The sequence below is a fragment of the Amblyomma maculatum genome, chromosome 3 (genome assembly GCF_055883805.1).
Source record: "Amblyomma maculatum isolate TAMU_Amacu chromosome 3, ASM5588380v1, whole genome shotgun sequence".
Classification (NCBI taxonomy): Eukaryota; Metazoa; Arthropoda; class Arachnida; order Ixodida; family Ixodidae; genus Amblyomma; species Amblyomma maculatum.
In genome coordinates, this window is record NC_139346.1 from 215,436,229 (window position 1) to 215,460,990 (window position 24,762).

At 45.1% G+C, this 24,762-nt stretch overlaps 1 protein-coding gene across 1 annotated transcript in view; it reads left to right on the forward strand.

Moving 5' to 3' along the window:
* Rab35 (RAS oncogene family member Rab35) overlaps positions 1-17,108 on the forward strand; it is a 47,984-nt gene extending 30,876 nt beyond the window's left edge. The window contains exons 4-7 of the mRNA XM_084599597.1: positions 1,173-1,297; positions 4,114-4,238; positions 10,701-10,884; positions 15,002-17,108. Coding sequence (XP_084455723.1) covers positions 1,173-1,297; positions 4,114-4,238; positions 10,701-10,826 — 376 coding nt within the window. The 3' untranslated portion in view covers positions 10,827-10,884; positions 15,002-17,108. The remainder of the gene's footprint in view (positions 1-1,172; positions 1,298-4,113; positions 4,239-10,700; positions 10,885-15,001) is intronic.
* Positions 17,109-24,762: the final 7,654 nt, after the last annotated feature.

The following is a 24,762-nucleotide window of genomic DNA, read 5'->3' on the forward strand; positions in this document are numbered from 1 at the left end:
GCCGACCAATGCCGAGAGTGCAAAGAATTAGGAAAGTGTAAGTGACGTTTTCCAAAATTTTTGAATACCACTGTTCTTTTTACATAAAAAAACAAATTCACGTGCAAGCTTAAGAAAGCCTATTACATTGCAAAATCGATGTGTCAGCACCCTATCAGTCACCCTAACAAGCCCTGGAAACTGCACTCCTTGATGACAAATGATTTTGTCACATGCTTCTCTTGTGCCGATGTTGCCCGCTTTGCATTACCTTTTATCATGCATGCGTTTCCGTGTTCTGATTAGGATCCCTGATGCGTCTAGTTTTGTTTTCTTTGCATCTTCCCCTCTTGTGTTTTTAATGCTGTTTTTCCGAATAAACCGTTTAATTGCTAGTGAGTGCTTGTATCATGTTGTCTTCTTTGCCATGTCCGTATTTTTCATGCTCGTTTCCCATGAATACCTACCAATTAACCTAACTTCTCACGTTAACTGTTTGTGATGTCATCAATTTGTCAACGAGGTTTAAGTTGAAGTTTCGACGTGCTGCTTTTCCTTTTTAGAAACAGTTCTACATAGAATTTTGAGAATATGTTTTGTTTTGAAGACAAGGAATACTGAGGAATGTGATACAATCAAATACTGAAAATGATGAAAATACCACCAGAGTTGCCCTTTAAACGATAAAAGTACTTCAAATGGACATAAAATTCACATTCAATAGGTTTCCTTTCACGCTTTAAAGATTTGCTATCAGGATAGGGCATTTTGTGACCTTTGGTGTTCAGTTTGCTTGTGCTGCATGTGGTAGGAAAGCTATGAAGTCGAGAATATAGACAGCATCACTTTCACACAAAGTGAGAGAGCAAGCCATGAAATGAAAGTCTTTGGAAATTGCCATGTCCACTGAAGCAGGTTTTAAGAAGCACTGATGCATGTATGCTGAAAGTTTTGTTTTGGTGACCTTGTCTTCTCGTGGTGAAGATACAGTACTCTTGTGCCGACAAGAAGACATGCTTAAAATCGCATGTTTAGTGTATTTTCGGATTTGTCTCCAATGGAGTTCATTTTTGTATGCAAGCAACAGGATCTGGGTGGCAGCTTTTAAACATTATGTGATTATATTCGTGCTTAGCATTACTGCATGGCATAGCTTTACCGCATGGCATAGGCTTGATGCGTTGTTTGCTCAGGTACTATCGGGGCACACATGGTGTGGTGGTCGTCTATGATGTCACGAATGGGGAGTCCTTTGCCAATGTCAAGCGCTGGCTTCACGAGATTGAGCAGAACTGTGACGTCGTCAACAGGATCCTAGGTAGGTGCCATTGCATATATGGCAGAGAGCATTGAATCTTTGTGGGGCTCTCTGCTGTTTAGTGCACACTGCTCTGGTCATGACACCTGCTTAGCCATTTTTTTGTCTCAGAACAGTGATTAGCTGATTGCATTGCCTTCACATACTAAATTACTTCGTTATTGCTCTTTTTTTTTTTTTTTTTTTGACATGAAAGAAAAACTGCTACAGGGCTGATGCATTTATCCAGGCAGAAAAGCTCTTCTGGACTTAACTGACTACATTGAACAACTTGTACTGAATGGTGTAGTGAAGCGAAGTACTGCAGCACACAGTGCTATGGATTACAGCTTGCATATTGGTGATTTTTACAAAATTGACACTGCACTGTATGTCAGTGCTGTGCATTGGTCTAAGAAGGAGCTCTGATCTGGTGGAATTTAGTACTTTGAGATTGGGCATGTAGGGTTCGCTAGCTCTATCGGATATTGTTGTTCCATATTTCACTGTGGTGAGAAGTTTTAGTTGCTGCTACATAAATGTTTTTATGGTAATGAGTCAGAAGAGTAGATAAGTTGGGGACATTTATGCAGAGAGAGCGTTGGCAGCTGGAATTTCTTGCGTGAAATGCTTAAAGTGCTTAAAGGGTTATTGGGACAGGGCAGTATGCCACAGATTACTTCCAACAGGAACAGCCATCTCTGAGGACTAATTCTAGTCTAAAAACCAGCTTAGTTATCGACGTCAATTCAAGTGACTCGGTAAAAGAAACTGCATTAAATCAATATATAACCTGTGCTGGCATTGCCAGTGCAGTTTTGGTCACCAAGGTTGCAGTATGATATACTATGTGAGATATTACTCTTCATTAAAAAAAATAATAATAATAAGGTCTAGATGCCAGAGATTAGCCCAGAGCCTTCCACCATGTTTTTCTGATTGCTTACATATCAGAAGTAAAATTTGTGATAGCAAATAAAAATGGATTTTATATTGGCATGTGCCATGACCTTGCAGTTTTTGTCATGCATCAGCTGTTTCTAAAAATATTGGTCCAAGATGGAACAGCATATGTTATTATGAGGTAATCTTTGCCAACAAACATAGCTGAGCGCAGGTGACCAAAGGGCACTCTTAAAGCGCAGTCTTACGCTTGGCTCTCCTTGTACCACAACCATTATTACTATATGTGTGTGATGATGTGGTGCTTTGTGATGTATGATGGGAATGATGCAACACTTTAATTCAAATATCATTTTATTTTTATTTTTCTTGCTGTCAATTCAAAATACTTTTGCTGTCACGAAAATCAGACAGATAATAGAGAGATTTAGCTTACCGTGATCCGCGATCCGCCACCGTGACCCACTACCGTGCGTGGGCGAGGCACACAAGCTGATTGGTCCCGATGCGGCAGGTCTATGTGCTGACATCCAGTATGTGGCTTCATCTATTGGCGTCAGGGGATCTGGGCATGCGCAGTGGAACGCGCGGTGGCGGATCACGGTAGCGAATCGCGCATCGCGGTAAGCTAAAACTCTCTAATAAGGATTGAGCAGAACAAAATGAAAGGAAATAACTGCTTTATAATACTGGCCCTATGTTCATTGCTACGCATCTATTCACTGATATGAATGAAATGACTGCACAAAGTATGTTTGCTCTGAGAAAATAGTATGCAGTGGAAGGTGACCCCATTCTTCTCACCATCCAGCTCTACAAAGATTAGCAATGTGCCCCCGGGATATCATAGTTGTGATATGCTGTCCTCTCTTTCCATCAAAAATAAATAATTTTCTGCCTAAGTAGTATGTTCAGGCATTAAAAAATACAATTTAGTAATTCCCAGTGAAAAATATTAGTGGTTAATTTTTTGCAGGAATGTGCAATATTTCACGCGAAGTGTCGCAAAGAATCATGAAAATAATTATTATGTAAAAGATGCCCACATTAGTTTTGAAATTGTGAGAAAAAAAAACAGATAATGTTGCTACTGGCTGCCAATATGTCTTCATAAAAATTGAGGATGACATGCTACCCCTTTTATTGTTACGTGTAATACTATTTACTGGTTTTCTATATTGGATAAAAAACAACCTTATTTGTGCGACATCAAGGTATGCGAAACTCACATGAAACAAACTTGGGATTGCTGGGTGCAGTTCACTTTCTGATAAAGGTGCGAGCTCGCTTTGTACACAGTTGCGCTTGTTTACATAGTGTGTCGAAGGGTTAAAGTAGAATTTATGAGCAAGAATAAATGCTTAAACGGGCAGTTTTGTAAGTTGATAAGCTAAATCCAAGCAACAGTGACTTCTTCAGCTGTTTGTATTGTGTTCCCTATTTACTTCACATAGCCTGACTAGCCATGTGCATTAAAATGCACAAAATTTACTAGTTTCTAGTTGTTTTCTTATTCATTCACGGTGCAACAGAGTTCGTTGCAGTTTTCTTTAATTTTAAATTCTCTCCAAAAGGCACATCAACAGTCTGCACTATGCTTTCACACAAGACTTTTTCAAAAACCTACCAGCAATTTCTTCCTTTTATTTTGTTCATTTAATTACAACCTAATGAAAAGAGGCTGGCTTAGAAGAGGTTTTTATTGTCACTGTCACAAAACAGTGGTAGTAAATTATGAAATTTAAAAGCAACCACGGATGTTGCCTAGGCAGGCATCACTAACAGTCCCCATTACTGCCGTCATATTGCATTGGTTGAGGCACCTTCTCCAGGTTCCGAAAAACGCCGAAGTAAGAAATGTTTATTAGTCACCCTGCGTCTCTCTCTCTCTCTCTCTCTCTCTTTTTTTTTTTTTTTTTTTTTTTTTTTTTCAGTGGGAAATAAAAACGATGACCCAAGTAGGAAAGTGGTGCTAACAGAGGACGCGCAGCGCTTTGCTGACCAGATGGGCATTCAGCTGTTCGAGACGAGTGCCAAGGAGAACATCAATGTTGAAGAGGTAAGGATTCCCGATCCCATTTTAAAGTAGGCAGAACAATTTTGTTGTTGTAGTTGTTGTTGGAAGTTGATTGTGAAAAGTTGGGGTCTAAGGAGGTTTTGTCGTTGACGGTGTATATTGAATTCGTTATGGCGCAGTAATGTTCGTGTTTGCACATTTGTGCCTGCATATGAAAGTGCAGAGGTCTTCTGTGCTATTGTGCCAGTATGTGTGCAGTGACAGCTGAAACTGTGGCAACTTCTTTCGGGTGCAGTGCGTGGGGTGTGTGTTTACACATTTGTACCTGCAACAGAAGCGCAGTGCTCTCCTCTGCCACTGTGGTGATGTATGTGTATATAGATGATTTTAGTTTCAATGCTAGGCACTGCCATCTTAATTTAATAGTGATACCCGTATGAGCCAAACAAGGAAAGTCCAGACCGGCTCTTCTTGATGCCACCTTGTGCGCATGCCGTTGGTGCTGCGGTAGCGGCAGTGCTGGTGAAAGCTGCATAGCATCGTGGTGATATTTTATGGTTTCTTAGAACACACCAGCAAACCGTACCATCCAGGTTGCGTGGTGGAAGTGGTTGGAACCAGCAGTGGCAGCTAGGGAACTGCAAAGGGACTGCACTCCGCTTCAGCAGGCCAATCTAATATTACTGATGAGTGTAACATTTAACTATGACGATGCCTCTGTTGTATCTTTCACGATGTATGCATTTTCAGTAATATTTTATAATTGTAATTGCAACTGTTAACCACTCGTGAGAGGAAGCAGCGGCCACGGTCAATTAGTAGTTCACAAGGGGCACTGTGATGAAGAAACACGTTTTCTAGAAGGAAGTCAGAGACATCTGTGGCGCAGCTTGTCGGGATGGCTCGGGTAATAGCGTACCGCGTAGCGTAGTCGGTGGCAGTAGCGATCATTTTGTTCCTCGAGGCGGAAACTGGGAAGGGCCCAAGAAAGTCAACGCCAACACGGGGAAATGGGTCAGTCGGTATGGGGATCGGTTGCAATTGACCCGAAGGCAAAATTGTGGGTTTCTTCCGATGCTGACACAGTTCACTTGTGGCAACATAGTGCTGTACAGAGCGGTAGAGCCCCGGCCAGTAGAAACAGCGGCGCAGGCTGTCGTATGTGCGAGATACACTGAGGTGTCCAGCCATAGGAGCATCATGGAACTGTTCAAGAATGGTGGAACGCAGATGTTGGGGTAGTCGATGGTTTGACGACATACCGTCTGGTCAGGAATCATGGTTGAAATTCACTGGTCACTGACGAATGTCAAAAAACGAAAGACGTTTCGGGAACGCTACGGCTCCCTTGTTCACAATGAGCCAACCGGCCTAACGACGAGCAAAACGTCAGTGCCATCTGGTCACATATTACATCGGTATAGGGTGTTCCCATGGAATACAAATAAGGCGAGGGATGGATCAGGGTGGTCGGAGGTAAGACGGAGGATAAGGGAATGTACCCACGCAAGCACAGCCATACGGCTACAAAAGAAAGCTGAAAGGCTACAAAAGAACCTGGATGTAACGAACCTCTATGTAACGAATTCCTGAATATAACGAAGTTCTTAAATTCGCCAATGCCACACCCATTGAAGCCAATGTATTTTCGACCACTATGTAACGAAGACGTTGCAGCGCTCAACCTTGATGTGACGAACTCGCGAAGCTGATCAGTCATTATTCTTTGAGCTTTTACTGAAAATTTGGCCGAAGAAATGAATTAATTTACTGAATATTAGAACTCTAAGAAGCCAGTAGCTACGTGAATGCCTGTAATCGCAGAAATCAAGAAAAATTGGCGATGATGATGATAGTATTACCTTCTAGCGCCGCTCCGTGGCTAACGCAGCAGCCTCCTCAGGCGTTGGTAGTGTAGTGCAACACCAGGTGGCATTAGTGGCTGCAGTTGATTTCTTTTAGTCTCTTCGATTTGGCTTGCACTGGCTGCACTAGTTCTGAAAAGTGCTGCAGTGGTGCCAAGCTGCCACGTGAGCGTGCAGTGCTAGTTCCGACACTGACGTGTGGCGGCAGCTGCCAAGACGAGTACGCAAGTGTAGGACTCTGCAACCTAGCAGACGCATGCGCGCTGTATACATTTCATGTATCGCGTGCTGTAACATGATCACGTCCAGTTTCGAAGCCAGCTTCCATAGGCCTACTGCACTCGATCGGAAAATGACGACGACCAAGTGACGTTGACTGCGACCAATTGACCAATGTACGCGCGACTGCACGATCGTTATATCGGCCGGTCTGCGAAGATGCCATGCGCCTGGCATGAGAGAATCAACGTTGTAAGCAGTTGCCACGAGTATTAGTTTAAGTAAGAGTGCCTAACGAGATGCTTGATCGTTTTCCACAGATTTCTGTCCAAAAGCGCTAGCTGCTGAAAAGACGTGCTCATACTTCATTGTGCGCTCTAAGACGTCTATGTACACCGTGGGCGACAAGTTTGATGTCGCCCACGGTGATGTGATGACACTTGGCACGACAGAAACTCGATCAATCGCAACTGATTTCTGTTCGCAGCTACCCGCGTTTTCTTAGGTCACAACACGATAAAAAAAAAAAAAAATACTACATAGGACAACGCGCGAAGGTGCCGTATCGCGGTCACGTACCACTACATATGTGGCCACAACTATACATATAATACCGCTCCTCCGTCAACAAAATGCTTCCATCGCGGATCCTTTAGCAGCAAACCGTCCGGGTTCTGAAGGAGAGAACGATGCGCAGCGTCGTCTGCTCTTGGCAGAGCGGTGCATATGCCATGCTGCACTTTTTTCTGCACCTCCTCTGGTGCGAGTGTAGGATGGGTGAGAACTCGTGCAGAACTAGCCCTGCACTTTGACAAAACGGGGAGAGAAGTGCAGGCGGCACGCGCGGCACCGGCAAAACGAGGACGGCGGTGCTGCACTACTTGCACTAGTGCAGCCAAATCGATGAGACCTTTTGTAGGTACTGTACGTGCGTGTAGCACATGCAATTTTTGCACATGTTGTGCATTCGCCATCTTGTCTGTTGTTCTGCATCTCGTGTGTCTGCGAATTTGCGGTGTTGGTTTGCCCGACATGTTTTGGAAGTGCTAGGCCAGCCTTTCAGCCTTTATTCGTGGGGCTCCGCTTGTATCTGAGCGTCAGTTCTTCGTGATGAGTTCAACGGCCAGGAAACGAAAAGTTTTGTCATTTCAAGACAAACTTGACATTTTAAATGCGGTCTCCGCGGGCGAGAAGAAGAAGGACGTCGCCGTTCCTTTCAACATCCCAGCGAGCACCCTGTCAACAATTTTGAGTGCGGAAGAGAAGTTTAGAAGTGCTGTGGAGTCGGGAACAAAGGCTAAGAAAAGATTGAAACTGTCAACATATGATAACATATGTGGACAAGGCAGTGTTACGTGGTTTTTGGACATGCGAGTCAGGAATGTGCCCATAAGCGGAGCGATATTACAACAGAAGGTGAAGGATTTTGCGTGCATCTTGGGCCATGATGACTTCGAAGCAAGCAACGGGTGGCTACAAGGTTTCAAGAGCCGACACAATGTCATCGGGAAAGTCATCTGTGGCGAATCTGCCTCTGCAGACAGCGATGCTGCTGCTTCGTGGGTGGCTGACACGCTTCCTGGAATACTGAGTCGCTTCGAAGCGGCTGAAATCTATAATGCCGACGAGACTGCTCTCTTTTATCAGATGCTTCCGGGCCGCACACTAGCACTTAAAGGATATGACTGCCGCGGCGGAAAGCAGAGCAAACTCCGCGTAACAGTTTTACTGTGCACCAACCTCGTCGGCACTGACAAGCGAGTCCCGCTAGTTGGGGGAAAAAGTGGCCGTCTCAGGTGCTTTAAGGAGACGAAACGTATGCCTGTGAAATACACGGCGAACACTAAAGCGTGGGTGACTCGAGCAATATTTTTTGAATGGCTGAAGGACTTCAACCAAGATGTCAAGCGGCAAGGCCGTCAAGTTTGCCTACTTCTGGACAGTTGCACTGCGCACCATGTTGAAAGCCTGCAGCTGTCTCACATTGGTTGGTTGGTTTTTGGGGTTTAACGTCCCAAAGCGACTCAGGCTATAAGAGACGCCGTAGTAGAGGACTCCGGAAATTTCGACCACCTGGGGTTCTTTAACGTGCACTGACATCGCACAGCACACGGGCGCCTTGCTTTTCGCCTCCATCGAAAAGCGGCCGCCGAGGCCGGGATTCAAATCCGCGTCCTTGGGATGTCTCACATTGAACTGCACTACTTCCTGGCTAATTTCACATCACTAATACAACCGCTGGACAAAGGAATAATCAACAGTTTTAAATGCTGTTACCGGCGCCGACTGATATAGAAGCTTCTTCTGAGCATTTGTCTGGAACGGGACCTGAAGATCGATATTTATCAGTCAGTTGAAATGCTTGCTGCCTCCTGGTAAGAAGTCAGGGCAGAAGTTATGAAGAAGTGCTTTGTGAAGGCAGGGATTACAAAAAACGCACAGGCTGGTGCCGACGACGAGGGAGAAGAGACTTCAGCTTCATCCGATGTGGCCGAAGCGTGGGATGAGCTACGCAGCAAAGGTGGTATTCCCGACGACGTCGACCTGAGCGACTTTTTGTTTGCCGACAACGTCGCCGTAGCTACGGAAGAAATGAATGATGAGGCACTTGCCGAAAGCGTGCAAAATTCCAGTGTCTGTGATGATGGTTCCTGTGAGCCAGATCCGTGTGACATGCCCACCGCGAAGGAGGTGTTGAACGCAATCGACGTATTGCGCCGTTTCGTCGGCTCGCGCCACGACAAAGGAGCGTTACGTGATTTAGCTTCATTGGAGCACCGTGTTGTGCCTTCGCTCGCGCGGAAGCAAGCAGAGATTACACAGTTTTTTACTGTAAAATAAATGCCTGAAGGGTGAGTTCACCTTCACTGATATCTGAAGCCTTTCGGTTTCGTTTCTGCATCATTCGTGCGAGCCTTCATACAAAACCTGCATGTAACGAAAAATTGCGAACTTTTGTCAACTTCGTTATATCCAGGTTCAACTATACAGCTTTCCTTTGTAGCCGTATGACTATGTTTGGGTTGATGTCGTTAAGTAATTACTCCCTTATTGTCGTCTTCATCAAGCTTGAACTTCAAAACACTTTCTTGCTGTGCGGTGAGCATCGTCATCTTCATCAAGTTTATGGGAGTTACTCTTGGAATAATGCGCCAAAGGGGGCTAGACGCTGCAGTCGCCTTCTAGCCCCGGTGTGCCAGCCTTAACAGACAGTGCTGTGACCCCCAACCCGCAGTGCGACAAGTCGCCACTGCATCAAGTTCGGGCCAGAAGAGACAAACAGTGAGTTGTATACTCAACCAGGCTTTATTCTGCCCACCCGCCGGGGTGGCGCAGTAGTTACGGTGCTCGACTACTGTTCCCAAGGATGCGGGATCGAATCTCAGCCTCGGCGGCAGCTTTTCGGTGGAGGCAAAAAGCAAGGCGCCCGTGTGCTGTGCGATGTCAGCGCACGTTAAAGAACCCCAGGTGGTCGGAATTTCCAGAGTCCTCCACTATGGCATCTCTCATAGCCTGAGTCGCTTTGGGACAATAAACCCCACAAATCAAATCAAATCATATTCTGCCCAGGCACACGGCAAAGCACAGCACTCAAATTCAACTGCCGTAACGAGCGAACGTCCCGCTCACTTACGGGGGTGAAATAAAAACCTTCCAAAAGGGGGAAGTACATGCAAAAAGGAGAGAGGAACATTCTGCTCTCCATGCGTGGCTTTGCAGTCATGGCCCGCAGCAGTCAGTGTGTACGACGACCGGCGATTCTGTGACGGCGGCAGTCTTTCTGAAGGAAAGTATCAACCGTGTACGTGCTCGATCATCCACCAAAAGACCCAAGCGAATCGCGAGAGGCACGCTCATCTTGGACCGTGGAGAGGTCTCCAGGTTACGCCGAGAGGAAAGAGGAGAAAACTCACAGAGGCTTCGCTGCGGGAGACTTGGAGGCGGTGTGATGCAGCTGGTGTGCCCTCCTTGCCCATCCTCTCTAGCAAGACGTGCATAAACTCTCATGATAATTACGAGCGGCCATTGTAATGGGACAGGGGATTCGTGTGTATCCCCTCAAGTTGCATCTGCACCGCTCCGTTGTTTAACCTAGGTGAACGTGTCCTACACTTATGCCATCTGGCCAAGTGCGGCTAAATTCTGCTAGCGTAGTCTTGGGCAAATCCATGAGATGATGAGATAGAACTCGCAGTGGTTTTGCATTACTTCACCTAAGCAGACTTCTTTGCGACCTGGTGATCGTGTTGGTCTGATTTGTACAGGAATATTCTTTGCAAGCAAAGCAAAGGGTCACGAGTAATAGTTCGATGTTTAGATGTATTGACCCACTGTGGGGCATAACAGATATAATAGATGTACGTTAGCTTGGCATGGTGGTGTGTTTGCCACCCCCCCCCCCCCCCCTTCCTCCCCCCAGATGTTCAATGCCATTACGAGGATGGTGCTGAAGAGCAAGAAGGAGCAGAAGGAGCGGCAGCAGCTTCCCGAGGACAAGCTCCAGTTAAAGCCAGGTGGCCACAAGAAGAAAAAGCAGTGCTGCTGATTGGCGGCCTCTTTCTCCTCACTACCACCAACACCCTTCCGTGCGGCTCTGGCTGCCGGTGAGTTTGAGGCCAGAGGTCTGTTGCCCCTTGGAGTGGAGGGCTCAGTTTCAGATGTCACCACCTGTGTGTAAACCATTTTTGCTGGCAGTTACAAAGCTTTCACAGCATGGATGCTGGGAATCATAATTGTTTTGCTGCCTAGAGTACAGCAGGGCCGTTACGTTAGCAGAGGTGCATCACTGACAGTTTGGGAGTGCCGTCAGCAGTAGCAAGAGTCATATAGCCACAGCAAGCTCTGAGCTCGCCTGTCTCGCATCCAGATCACAGGCAATTTGGAATGTTTACAAAATCTGAGAGGCTGTGTCAGCGCAGGACAAAACGCCTGGGAGACGTCTTTTTTTTTTTTCCTCATAGCAGTGATGCCACAACGGCATATAAATCCTGTTCTTCAGCACCCTGTTTCAGACATGTAGTAGCCTCTACATCTGTGGCCCTTAATTACTAGTGGCTTTATGCCTGTTATGTATATGACCAAAAACCTTGTTCAGTCAGAAAAGTAAGTGCATTCATACAGCCTTATAAACTATGCTGCTCTCTCAGACCCATTGCAGTTTAAATCCAGGAGGAAAATCAGGAAGTTCCGGAGCTAAGTCATCTTATTCTTTATAGCAGCAATGCTCCAAGTGATGCCTCTCCACTAGCAAGTTTGACATCACTCTACAGAGAACCATTGCAGGAAATACCCCTTTTCCATGTTTGAATTATGATGAAAAGAGCACCTCTTTCAGACCATGTTGGGAAGCTTGATGTTTCACAATGACATTCAGTGACTTTCTTGCCATGTGGTTGCATTAGGTTGTACTGCATAGCATGTCAATAGCAGATTCTATTAATTCGAATATGGTTTTTTGTGAAATTTTTTTCAGATGCTGTAAACAACCTATTTTTCTCATTTTTATTTCCTTAAATTGCATACACCTCTAGCAAACATTTATCCCACAGATAATTTGGATGAAAACTGCACTTAAATTTGTGAAATATAAGTTATTTACAGTATTGCAATTTTTTGCTGATGAACACCATTACGTTTTGTATAATTGCACTTTTGCTGCATGATTTTCCCTCCCCCATTATGCGATGCTCAATATAGACCTTACAGGTTCGATAAATGAGGAGGAGGAGTCCAATGGGTTGAAGTTTTGTTGTTTTTCAGTTTGTTTTATGGAAGCATGTTTCTTTATTAATTGACACTATCTACGTTACTCTAAAATTTCCAAGCAATTCTTTATTGATATTGAACGTAATTCACGTCAAGACCAATAATGGAATATTCACATGTCCTTGCTAAAAGCACACTCAGAAGAAAAGAAAAAAATGTGTGTGTGTGAGTGTGAGTGAGTGAGTGAGTGAGTGCACAAAGGAGGGGAGGGGGTGCAGTTGAAGCAGCATGGTTTTGAAAGAATTGAGGGAACATTTGAGCTCTGCTTTAAAGGGCCACGGTCCACCCTTCAGGCGAAAATATTTTTTTCGCTGATGTCTTTGAGGCTTCGCCTTTAGAACACAAGGCCACAAATAGTTTTTGAAAAGAGTAATCAGTAGCACAGTTCCAGCCACCACATTCAACCGATTTTACCGTATTTCTCTCCTCCCGTACTCTCGCAGAGGTTTCTCACTCTCCTGCCTGACCTCCACGCCTCTGCAAGCCAAATTCCCCCTTCCCCCTTTCTGTTTGGTGGGAGGCGTGGTGTCTGCAGGAAGGCTTTAGGAATGGCGCAGCATTCAGAACGGTCTTGTATGAGGGACTCCATGTGTGCGACAACAAAGCAGGCGAGAATGAAGAGCGCACCAAGCATCTAACACATTTAGTGGTCTCCACCAACCTTTCACCCGCCAGTCAGAGAGCACGGAACCTGGCTTTCGAAGGGAAGCATGAGGGAGCTTTGATTTGTATTTCTGCTGCTTTCCGGCGCACGCATCGTTGTAGTATTTTTCAGAGATTATCTCTAACACCTCATCAAAGCATTCGGTTTTTTTGTTTAAAATGCCATACCCTGCACTGTGGTTCTTTGAGGGCATGATATGACGGTGTTAATGACTCATGTGGATTCCCATTCATACACTTTTCTACTCGCTGGATCACTCATCTCTTAACTTTGTACGTGCGTTATATGAAAGAACAAATACTGCAAAGAACACCGTTCATGTCAGCTGCCAGCTACCACGTGCCAGAGATCTTTTGCTCACTGGGGCCTTTAACGCCCTCGCATTAATAAGCGGACATAAATGGTACATTTGTCCGGCTTTATCCTGCCTGTAAGGCCTATGAGTAGCGTGTCCAACTCGGGATCCCAGGGTCCAGGAAGGTTTGATTCTTCTCACCCTCCCATGTGAAATGAGAGGTCCGAGTTGGCAGCTCCTGCCAAATTGACGAGGTCGCATGGTTGCATGACGTCGCTCAACCTAATGATCAGTCAGTGCCTGCTCATGTCAACTGCCAGCTACCACTTGCCAGAGCCATGCCCGTGACTTCTTGCTCACAACGCCAATGCCGATGCTGTTTTTTTTTTTAATTATTTATTCATTATTATATTTAAGAACAGGGTTTTAACATTACTATGTTAGAAAAAAAAGCAAAAAAAATTTAGAGCACTGCAGAACCTTCATTGGAAAAATGCTGACACTGTATCTGCTGGATAATGGGGCCTTTAACGCGAGTGCTGTTGCGTTAATAAGCTGTCTTAAATAGAAAAAGCGAGTGGGTAAAAAATTATGAGCATCTCTCTGACAGGTGGTAGCTTGTAAGTGACATGGCCATGCACTGCCTGGTTGTTGGGTTGTGTGACGTCATAGGACCACAGGGCATGACAGTGATAGTAGACACTGCCAACTTGAACCTCATCAGGGTGAGAAATCAGATCTCTAGGGCCCTTGGGTCCCAAGTCAGGCACTCTGCCCCTGGGCAACACAGGCAAGTTTGTGTGGCTTGCTTATAACAAGGCTTCATATCTATGTGAGTGGCCGTTCATATAATAAGGAAGGTAGCTTACAACTTTGTGCAAATGACTATGTGAAAGATAATAGAGGTACAAAAGAAAAGATTAGTGAATAAGTGAGTGGCAAAGTGCACATACACACACAAGGATCCACAAGGGAAGCCGGCAATTGGAAGCCAATAATGCTGTCACATCATACCCTTAAACATACCCTTAAAGGTGGAGCTGAAGTTTTTTATTGCGAAAGCAATACTGCTCGCAGTTTGAGCCTTCAGCGTGGAACGGCGGTGACCACCAAGCTGGCAGGAGCTGCCAACTTGGGTCTCTTTTTTCACATGGGGCGGTTATGTCAGAATCAGCCTGCTAGGACCCTGGCATTCACGTTACCCCTATAGGCCACTGAGGCACGTTCATATATCGGCTGGTTAAAGCGGGGCTTTATATGTGGGCTGAGAAAGAAGAAAAAGAGAAGAAGAACGCTCGGTCACCCGCAGCTAATGCTTTCGCTCAGTATTTGGTTCAGCAGAGTTGAACCCTTGTAATTTTTCTGCCTCTTCAGTGGTCAGGTAATTTTGTGTGAAATAGTTTTGGAAAAACTTATAAAGTCACGTATCTTCAAAAAATTGGCTTGCTATAGGCACAGTGCTAGGCAACTGGGCTGCAGTGGCACACACATATGCAGAAAGTGTGCTGTGTCCAGGTGCTCACCTTGAAATTGCATCTTTATGCATCTATTGCCTTGAGGGCCACTTGCTGTCATAGCAGCAAAGAACCATCAAGAGAGCGATAAGGAGTAACACAGATGAATGTATAAACATATCTTTATGCTTTGCACAGATTGTGGTTTCGTCATTTTTGCCACTAAGAACATCAGGCGCACTTTAGAAGTGTGTGCACATTAGAATTGAGTAATATGCCGATTTCTGCTGAGGTCGATGTTGCCTTTGGAAAGATGCCACCACCGACACTGGACTGAAAACTCATTTGTCTGAGGGCTTTTTTTCTTTTCTCATCATTCAGTATTTATTTATATAGCAGTGCCCTGGTTAACCAATATGTTGTGACTGTGTTGTTCGCAACAGAGTAGTAGTACAGTCTGGCATTAGCGCAGGCATAATTTTTAGCAGCCTTCTCGCCTATCACGGCTATGCCTGACTTTTTCTCTTCCTTATGCTGTCCAGGAAAGCCTGTACATTTGCAAGGGATCAGGAAGAGGAGGACATGGCTCATTCCTTTTGGGACACTGTCTACCTTGAGCTGCTGCCAGTGCAGAGAAACTTGAGTTCTCTAGCTATTGTTTGTTCCTGCCTCCAGTTCTTGTTCTTTGCCTTGACCTGTCTCCCACTGCCTGGCCGTGTGGCGGGCTTTGCCAGGGGACCGTGTAGTGTGTTTGCGTGCATCACGTCGAGGGCTTTGTTTTTTGTCTTTTTTTTATTACTTTTTGTTAGTTTGCCCAGTTCAGCCTTGCTGCCCAAGTAGTCTGTGAAGGTTCATCTAGCCCTGCCTAGGCATCACCTGGTGAGCGTGTGTGGGACAGCAGTGGACGGGCCTATATGTGGCCATCACGGTGCGTGACTGGGCGTTGTCTGCAAACGGTGATGTGCGGCTTATAGCTCACTGTAAATACACAAGTACAGGATGGGGAACCTTTGTTGCCAGTGCCTGCATCCCAAGTGGTGGCACTAGTTAAGCTGACTGCTCCTCCAGTGGCGTGCAGTTCAGCACCTATGTCTGCAAACAGTGCTGTACTTGGGCAGGTCTGCCCTAATGGCTCAGCAGCACTTTCTCTTGGTCGTCGCTTCAGTATTTGTTTTGCCATGCGACAGGCTTGTGGGCACAAACACATCCTGAACCATGCAGTACTGAGGCGACCACACGAATTCTCACATCCCCTTGCTCCTGCTCTTCCTCCTTGGTTTCTTTTTTTTAATCTTTTCACTTACTCTTATTCTTGCTGGGCTCTTACTATGCCAGTGTGCATATTGCAGCTTCTAGAATCTGCACTGCTGGTTAAAGGGCAGTGTGGTCAGAGAGGTGCAGTTATGTGGTATCAAAGTTAATGATGACAGCTTTTAAAGCTGTCGGGGCCAGTGGCCAAGAGACCATCACCTTTGGTTGGGTCAGTCTTAGTCACCGAATTTTCACGTTCATGTATGAATGTGTGGCTTATATTCTTGTTTTGTTTTTCTTTATTTGTTGTTATGCGAAGAACTCCTGTTTTGTAAGTATGAAGTCTGCCACTGTTTATTCCTTTCTTTTTTTTGTATTTTCTCACAATGCGCTTTATCACACCCATCACTTGCATTGCATAATGTTGTTATCACGGCATGTAAATTCCTTTTTCACTGCTATGTTGCTGCTGAAAGCACATGTAGCATTTATTGGTTTTATACATACAGATTGCTTTGGTATTTTGCATTGCTGAAAGCAACTGTGAATACATGCAGGTTGCTCATAATACTGTACCACAGAATGTACCTTATGCCACTCTGCAGGAAGTACAGCTTTCTGCAGGGAGTGTGAAGCATACTCTCTCTTCTCTCCCCCGTTTTGTTTTTTACTTTACTTTACTTTTGCAGACAGAGTAATTTTGAACGAGTATTTCCCACATGTCTGTGTCTCCTGGTATATTCAGGTCACACTGGTCACTTGAGCTGCATAGCATATTTGCATGCCACCTGTGCCCACAAAGTGCAGCAGGATGTACCATAAATTAGTTTGTCGCATGTATTTTTCATTGTGTTCTTGTTGAGCATGTTGTTTTCTTAGTTCTGGCCAGATCACTTCAACTGGACGGAAGGAATAGGTCCCTACGCGCTGTTTTTACTCATTAGGCCGACACCGTTTTGAAGATAAATGCTGCACACAGAATTACCTTGGGCTGTGCGTTTTACTACAGATACATTATTATTTGTCTGCTGCCAACATTTCTGACCCTAAAAGACTTTGTCACTGTGATGACATTGTTGCTAATGCCTTGCGAAAAGGACATTCTTTCTGGGTCATTTTGCGATTAGCGGAAAAACGACCTTGAGCGGGTTCGGTGTATGTAGTCTGCTTTTTTTGCTGACAGGTGTAAAGAAAAAGTTGTGGTTAATGTAATGGAGTGCATACATTTCTGCTGTAATTTTTTTTTTCTTTTTTTTCTGGAGTACTGGTCACTCGCCGAAGTGCTGCTTGTCCCTACAAAGTGTGCACACCACTGCAAAAAGGAGAGTGAAAGTAAAAGAAAGAATACAATGCATACTTTGAATTTTACAATGCGAAATAAACATATTGAACAATGCATGTACCTGAATTTTTACATCTCCACTATTGCAGTGCATATGGGTCATGGAAATCCTTAACAAGCCATGAAGTTTAAAATCACGCTTTTAAGAAGCCTTCAGTTCTTGAAAGCATATATTCAAATTGATTTAAATTCAGATTTTTGAACCCTTAAATGCTTTTGAACGTCTTTGTCATAAATTAAACTCACTAATAAACACAGAGCCATATATTTTCTCTGCACATGTATGTGTGTGTAAAAAAAAATTCTACAAATTTATCTCAGCTTGTGTTTTAGGCAGCTAGCTACAGTGAGGCATTGCTGGGTTTGTCTATTCTAGTTCTGCTTAACTTGAGCTGCTGAGTATTTGCAGAAATCTTTGTATGCAAAAGCGTTTCACAGATTTGTGACTCAGTAACTATGATTACCAAATACTTGGTTGTGCCAGATGCTGGGAAGGCAAAAGCTGCAACAAGTATTTCGACCTGGGTAGCGCTGCTGACAAGTAACTTGAAAAGTTTGAAAGTATGAAATGCAACACTGGTATCGAAGAGGGCATGGATGGCTCGGTACAGAGTGATTTTACTGCAAGCACGAGCAAGTGGCTCACCAGCACCCGATCGTTTAAAGCCATCAGGAGCACATGCAGGATGTGTGAGGAGCGAGTGGCTAGCAGCCATAAGGCACAATTCTGGTAGAGGACATGGAGCTTTTGATATTAAATAAACTCGCTCCCCACAAAAAACATTACCTGTCGTGTTCTCATTGAAAGAAAATTTGCAGATAGGTCCAACGCTACACTTAAACCAAACTACACTGCCAGTGAAACGAGTGCACAAATTTTTACACATTTCATTTGACGAAAAACTCCCATTTTTACCACATACAAACTATCTCAAAAAGAATGCTGCCCAAGCCTTAATGTCCTAAATGTGCTCTCACAAAAACAGTGGGATTCGATTGAGCATGCCTTTTGCTTATCTATCGCTCTCTGGTGCACTCCAAGTTAGACTTTGGATGCATAATATATGGTTCAGCAAGGTGATCCTACTTGAAACGATTGGACTCTGTTCATAATCTTGGTCTGTGCCTATCATCTGGAGCATAAAGGGCATCCCCTATAGCCAGCCTTTACGTTGAAACAAATGAGCCTCTGCTAGAGAATCGAAGAATTGCACTGACATGCACGTACATGCTGAAAATTCGCTCCCTCCAAAAACATGTCTGCCATCCCAATGTCACCAAATGCCCATCAAAAACATTATTCGACAACAAACCACATTTTTCGGGCCGTTGATACTCCGCTTTGAGGATAAAGGTAAAGAGAGCCTTACTAAATGCTGTATCTATCATTGCAGCTAGAAATGACCCTCTGGCTCCATGGTAAAACCTCCTTGCAGTATGTGACTTCACACCGACACATTTATGGGAAAAATGAACACCGCAAGAGCATGTGCTACAAGCATTCTTCACACTACAAGAAAAGTATGACATCTATCCTGAATTTTGCACCGATTGCTCAAAAAGAGAAATGGAGCTTGTAAGTGTAATAGTCCAAGGCAAAAGTAAAAAAATGATACAATTACCACGGTGCACCTCAGTTTTCACTGCTGAGTGTTGCTGGAAAGCAAATAAAAAAAAAATCCAAAACAGTATCATCTACACAAATTCTTTGAGTATCCTCACAGCCCTGCAACCAAAAGATGCTGAAGAACCTTTACATATTAAGAAAATCATAACACAATTAAAATCGCATCTAAAAAAATAACTTGGGTTCTGCTGCATCCCTAGCCATGTTGGGGTTGAGGGCAATGAGAAAGCAGATGCATGTGCTGCGCAAGTCCAATTTGGTCGAACAAAACTAGTAAGCATGGTGCAGAAGGATTGTTTAAAGCTGTTATTCAATAAATTGAGGGATAAATGGCAGGCTGCAAGGAAAGAGCAAGTAAATAACAAATTGCATTCTGCAAAGTCCTTTTTAGGAGATTGGAAGTCTCTTAGACATCAGGAATGTTATAATAAACGTAATTTTATGTCGCTTATATATTGGGCGCACTGACCTCGCTCTCAATTTCAAAACAGGACAAACTGGTTTGCGAAAGGTGCGGTGGTGAACTGACAGTAAACCACATCTTCTTGTATAAAACTTAAAGAACTAAGGGAAAATATTTTGCATTATTTTACAGTGAACACATTTTATTACACCCCATGCTGCTTTTAGGTGAACAAGCACTTGTCGATTCTTCACAAATTGTTGTTCCTCAAAGAAGCTAGCATTTTACACTAGTGGCACCCTCCCTAGCGCTGGCAGAGTGTAGCTCTTACTCAGCGCGGTAGTACCTTCAAACCCAAAGAAAAGTTCTGATAAAGTGTCGTCGACGAAAGCAGCCTAGCAGTATTTGACTTTGAGCATTGTTATAGCTCTTTGGACTGTGTAAGACTTTAAAATGCAAGCAGACGCAAATGTGGGTAGGCCATGGGACATGTGATGTGCTGCCTCAGTGTGGTGAATATGGTGCTTTAATGGGCTCTTCCCCCATTATGGACAGGGGATGAATACAAGGTTATGTTGGAATGTTTCAAATACTATCCGGAAAGAAAAGAAAAAAGTTGCGAGAGCACTGCAGAATCTGCAGTGGAAAAATGTGAAAGCCTGAGCATTGCTGCTGCACAGGTACATAACGCCTCTTGTTGAACACAACCAGCATTCCATTGAACACATACATGTTCACTGGAGTTCTACAATTGGTTTACAAAAAAGGAAAGGTGCAGTATCTATCACTCGCGAAATCTCGCTGACACATCTTGCGGACAAATCACGCCGACGCAAGATTTTTTACCACGAGCCTAGAAAGGCTTTCACCGTAATAATTGGTTCACAGGAAGGGAAAGGCGCAATATTTGTCGTACTTATTTCTGTGGACACCAGAAGTCTTTTTGGTGTATCATTGAGTCCACACACCTGTGATCGGATTTTCATTTAATGAGGCTTGTAAAGCTTTTGCTTTAAAAATAAAACCGATTTGTGATGCTTGTTACCACCCCATTTCTAAAGAGATGATCCTAAGACCTATTTGTTTATCAAAGGTTCATTCCAGAAAGCCAAAGCAGGACAAAACGCTGTTCCTCAAGAAAGTTGGTGGGATACTGGGACCATGGCTGTGACTGTCCCAACTAAATCAGGTTGCTGGGCACTAAGTCCCACATTATTCCTAGTATTTGAATAGACCAAAAAACATGAGCACTGAAAGGTTGATTATTATTCCTCCTCAAATAAACAACTCACCCAAATTGGCAACTCTTTCCAGCTTTCTGATATCATGTGGTCTCATGAAATCACAAACCGTCGAAGAATTGGTGCCCAGCCATGCCAGCTACCACCTGCCAGCTCCATGTTTATGATTTTTCACTCTCAATGCCAATGCCTGATTTTCTGATAATGGGACCTTTAATACTATCACATTAAAAAGTGCTAGCTAAATTTCCATCTTTGGCAAGGAAGTTTTCATTGAACATGTTTAAGTGTACTGATGAGAACATATGAACCTCTGACCAGCAGTCCTGCATTGCATGTGATGCAGCACTAAAGACTTATCAGTCTCGCACTAAAATAAGAGCTAGTGCAGAGGCAACAGATCTATCTGAGAAAAGCACTGCTAAAGATATTTAGACCAGCTTTACAAGTTTAAGTGCATTTCATCATCATTAGATTTGATGCTATTTAGGTATTAAACATGACACACTGAACTGTGCAAGAATCAGATACTAAGGAAAAACAGATCGCCATGGCGGTACAGTGGTAAGACTGCCGACTACTGTGCCGGAGTACCCGAGTTCTATCCCGACACCGGCGGCTACGTTTCGATGGAGGCGAAACGAAGAGGCGTCCGTGTGCTGTGCGATGTCGGAGCACGATGTCAGGTGGTCGAAATTACTCCGTAGCTCTCCACTACGTCTGGCTGCATGTTTCGTGATAAGGGTCGTACCAGTATGTGTTTCCTTATATTCGGTTGGATAGACGTTTTCGTCTGTGGGCCTCTGTCTGGTGGGTGTCCGACCCAGTCTAGGATATGGTTCTGCCTGTCTCCGTCTGACTTAGAATTGAGCGATTCTCTGCTTCAGTAGGGAGCTCTTGCCATCTATTATGAATTCCCATTTTCTCCAGCTTCTCCGTTGACGTGGAGTATAGGGAAACCTACTGCGCGTTTGGCGCATTTTCAAATTATGACGTCGATTCTTTCACGTTCTGTCTTTTTGAGATTGAGGAAAGGTGTGGCATATATGTGACTGATGATGTAGGCCTGTGTCATTTTGAGTAGGCTGCGCTCCTTGAGGCCATGTCCTCTAAGTGCTACTCTTCTGAATATGCCGGTAACTAATTGGGCTGCGTAGTTTGTTCTTTTTTATGGTGTTTGCATTCTGCCCTCTCGCTTAATTGGAGAACCATATTCTTAAGATTCTAATTTTATAGGACTGGGTAGTTTTCGACATTTATCTTTATGTCTGCTTTATTTTTCTTATTTTAGGGGTTGTAGATGAATGGCTTTTGCGGTGAGCAGGATAGAGCTCTTTCCGCAGCGTACTCAACCACCTTATTTGTGGCAGCCTGGAGTTTGATCTCTATCTCTGTGTCGCTACGTACCTTTATGTACAGTTTAGTCCGGTATTTGCTTTGGTAGCCCCCTCATAGCAATGTCAAATAAAAATTTGGGAGACAAGACAGGGCTTTGTAGCGTTCCCAATTGCTACCCAAGGTGACTGCAGTGCATGATTTGGCGCTTTGAAAGTGGTGACTTTTCTGTGAGGAAGCCTTTGATATATAATTATAGGTTCGATATGCCATCTCGAGACCTTCGAGCACTGCCTTATGCAATTGACATTGTCGAAGGATTCGGTTAGGTCTAGTCCAAGAATAGTCTTTGTACCCGAAATCGATTCATGACTGTTATATATATATTGTACCTAAGTCTGCAGCATAATTTAATTATACGTCCTGTGTTCTTAGTCCCGGCCTTAAGCCCACCATTTCGTGTGGCCAGAGGTTCTCTTGCTCCATGTATTTGGTAAGTCTCGTCTGAATAACATGTTGTATTAGCTTTCCTACGCACGAGGTCAGCGATATATGGGTCATAGGTTTTCTAGTTTTGGCGGCTTCCCCGGTTTGGGTATGAGGACTACACTGGCATTTTTCCATGCCTGCGGTAGGTGTCCTGTCCAGTCTCCCATACGCTATCCCGGGTCCTGGGGCCGATCTAGTTTTGAATACAAAAATTTCAGCTCGGACTTCAGCCCTAGTGATGGGGGCGTCAGTAAATATATAGGTTTCCCCTCATATGCTGGTCGTTTCGGTTTCCGTTTGTCCGATGTAGATTTCAATTAATTTACTCATCAATTGTTCGTCCGAGCCTTCGAAGGCATGCTTAACCTAACTTTGATTTAGGTTGGCTTGTATTTTAGATTTGCCAGATCGAGCACATGTCTTTGAATATATTCCTTGTTTTGGACAGGCTCATATGCCTTAATTGTTTCATTTAGTCACATCTACTACACCAGTTCTGTTCATTTAGTTTGATAGATCTATTAGTTCTGTCCGTCACAGTCAAGGAGGTTAACCCATAGAGCGAATAGGTTAACCCCCTTGGTCACAGCATCGCCTCCTTTAGAAAGAACAGGTGCTTTTGCATTAAGAGCATGGACAGATAACAATATCTATTGATTCAGTCATTTTTCTGGTCAACTCAACGTGCGTGTGCATATTTTTATTTCAGTCGGTCTTGGTAAAACATTTATTGATTGTGAAAACAAAATCGAGACCGGCCGTGATGCAGATCACACCATCGCCTCCTCCAGAAAGATGCCTGCGGCGTCGCGTGCTTACCCATTGGAGCCGCTGTGCAGGCGGCCGTCGAGAGATGGCGCCAGATAGCCCCCTATCTCCGCCATGGAGGAAAGAAAAACTTTCCGTCCTCCAATTGATCTCCGCAAAGGGAGTTGGAGTGGTGGTGCGTCGAAGTCAAGGAGGATGTATAACCTTGGTGGAAGCGCCCCCCCCCCCCCCCCCACTGGTGGGGCTGGTACAGCTAGGTGGGTCACCGCCGCTTGCGACGGGGGCTAGCCTGGTACCGAATTTTTATCTGTTGAAGGCCGTCATTGCACACGCCACCGCTGGGGGTGGACGACGGCTGTGTTGCGGCGCGCTTCTTTCTTTCCCTCTTCCTTTTCTTTCTTCTCTGTATTCTCTTCTGTCAGCGGAGGTGGCTCAGCTACAGAGCCAGTAGCAAGCCCGTGCATTTTCTTTTCCTTCTTCCTACAGCCACAACAACAACGACAACAAGCGGCAGCGGCTGTCCGAAAAGCGCATGCGCAAATGCGTGTTGCAGGCGGGCGCCGCAAGGATCGCGAGCTACCACCTCAGGTGGAAAGGAGGAAATAGGAAAAGGTAAGGGCAGTGGGTATTCCTCCACGGGGTTTTAAGTACTCCCCTGATGGGGCTGGGACAGGTAGGTCGCCGCTTGCGGCGGGGGCATGCCTGCTACCGAATTTTTATCTGTTGTAGGCCGTCATTGCACCCGCCACCGCTTCGGTGGTGGACGACGGCTGTTGTTGCGACGCGCGTCTTTCTCCCCATCTTCCTTTTCTTTATTTTATTTTCTGTCTGCACGAGGTGGTACGTGGTGGTGGTGACAAATATTTATTTGTACAAAGAGGTGTTTCGACCGAGGCCCTATTGGCCCAGGCCCTCACAAATCTAGGTGGAGCTCCTATTCCGGAGCCCCAACGGCGTCTAACGCCGCTCGCGCCCTGGCGACCAAGGTCCGCTGGGACTGTATGGCAGCTGAGCAGCGCCGCCTCCGCAGGCCTCCCTAGAAGGGTAGGTAATGAAGGATTGGGAACGGTGGGGATTGGATGGACAGGCCCAGGTCATGTGGAAAACGTTCGAGAAGGTCGCTTCACACAGGCTGCAGTCCCCATCAAAGTCTGTATATTGAAGTGCTTCAAGACTGCCGGGCGCAGCATTGTGTTTGTAAAAATTTTGAGAAGCCTTTTACAAGGTTCCGGAAAGCGGCGATGGCTGTCCTTATAATATGTGGTAATTTCTTTGAATGTAATATTATGTCGATCACTGACTCGGAGTAAACTTCCCAAGCAAGTTTGATGTGCCCGGGGAGAGAGCGCGCGGGCCGCCTGATTGGCTAACTCATTGCCCAGGAGTCCCTTGGCCGGGAGCCCAGATGAGATTGCAATTTTGAGGGTCGCTAGACCGACAGCAATTTTGTAGGATGCGCTTGGCTAAAGGAGGTATCCAACCCAGCCCATAATTCCGACAGGCCCCCTTGGAGTCGGTAATGATGTACGTGTTTTACTTGGGGAAGGGAGAGCTTGCGAGCGCAATCGCGATTTCCTCCGCGTATGTTGTGTTGTGGGCCTGGAACGTATCCTGCCACTGTGTTGGTGTTGTGGACTGCCGCGGTGAACCACCTCTCACGGTAGGGACCGGCAATGTCCATATATAGTTATACATGTAATGCCGCTCCAGTACGCGTGCTTCCGCACGCGCCTGGCGACGGCCATTTTGATCAGAGTGTGACATGTTGCGGGGAATGGCCCTCAGGGTCAGGGCCAGAACCCATGGAGATACGTGTCTCCATGGGTTCTGGCGCTCGTACCCGTTCC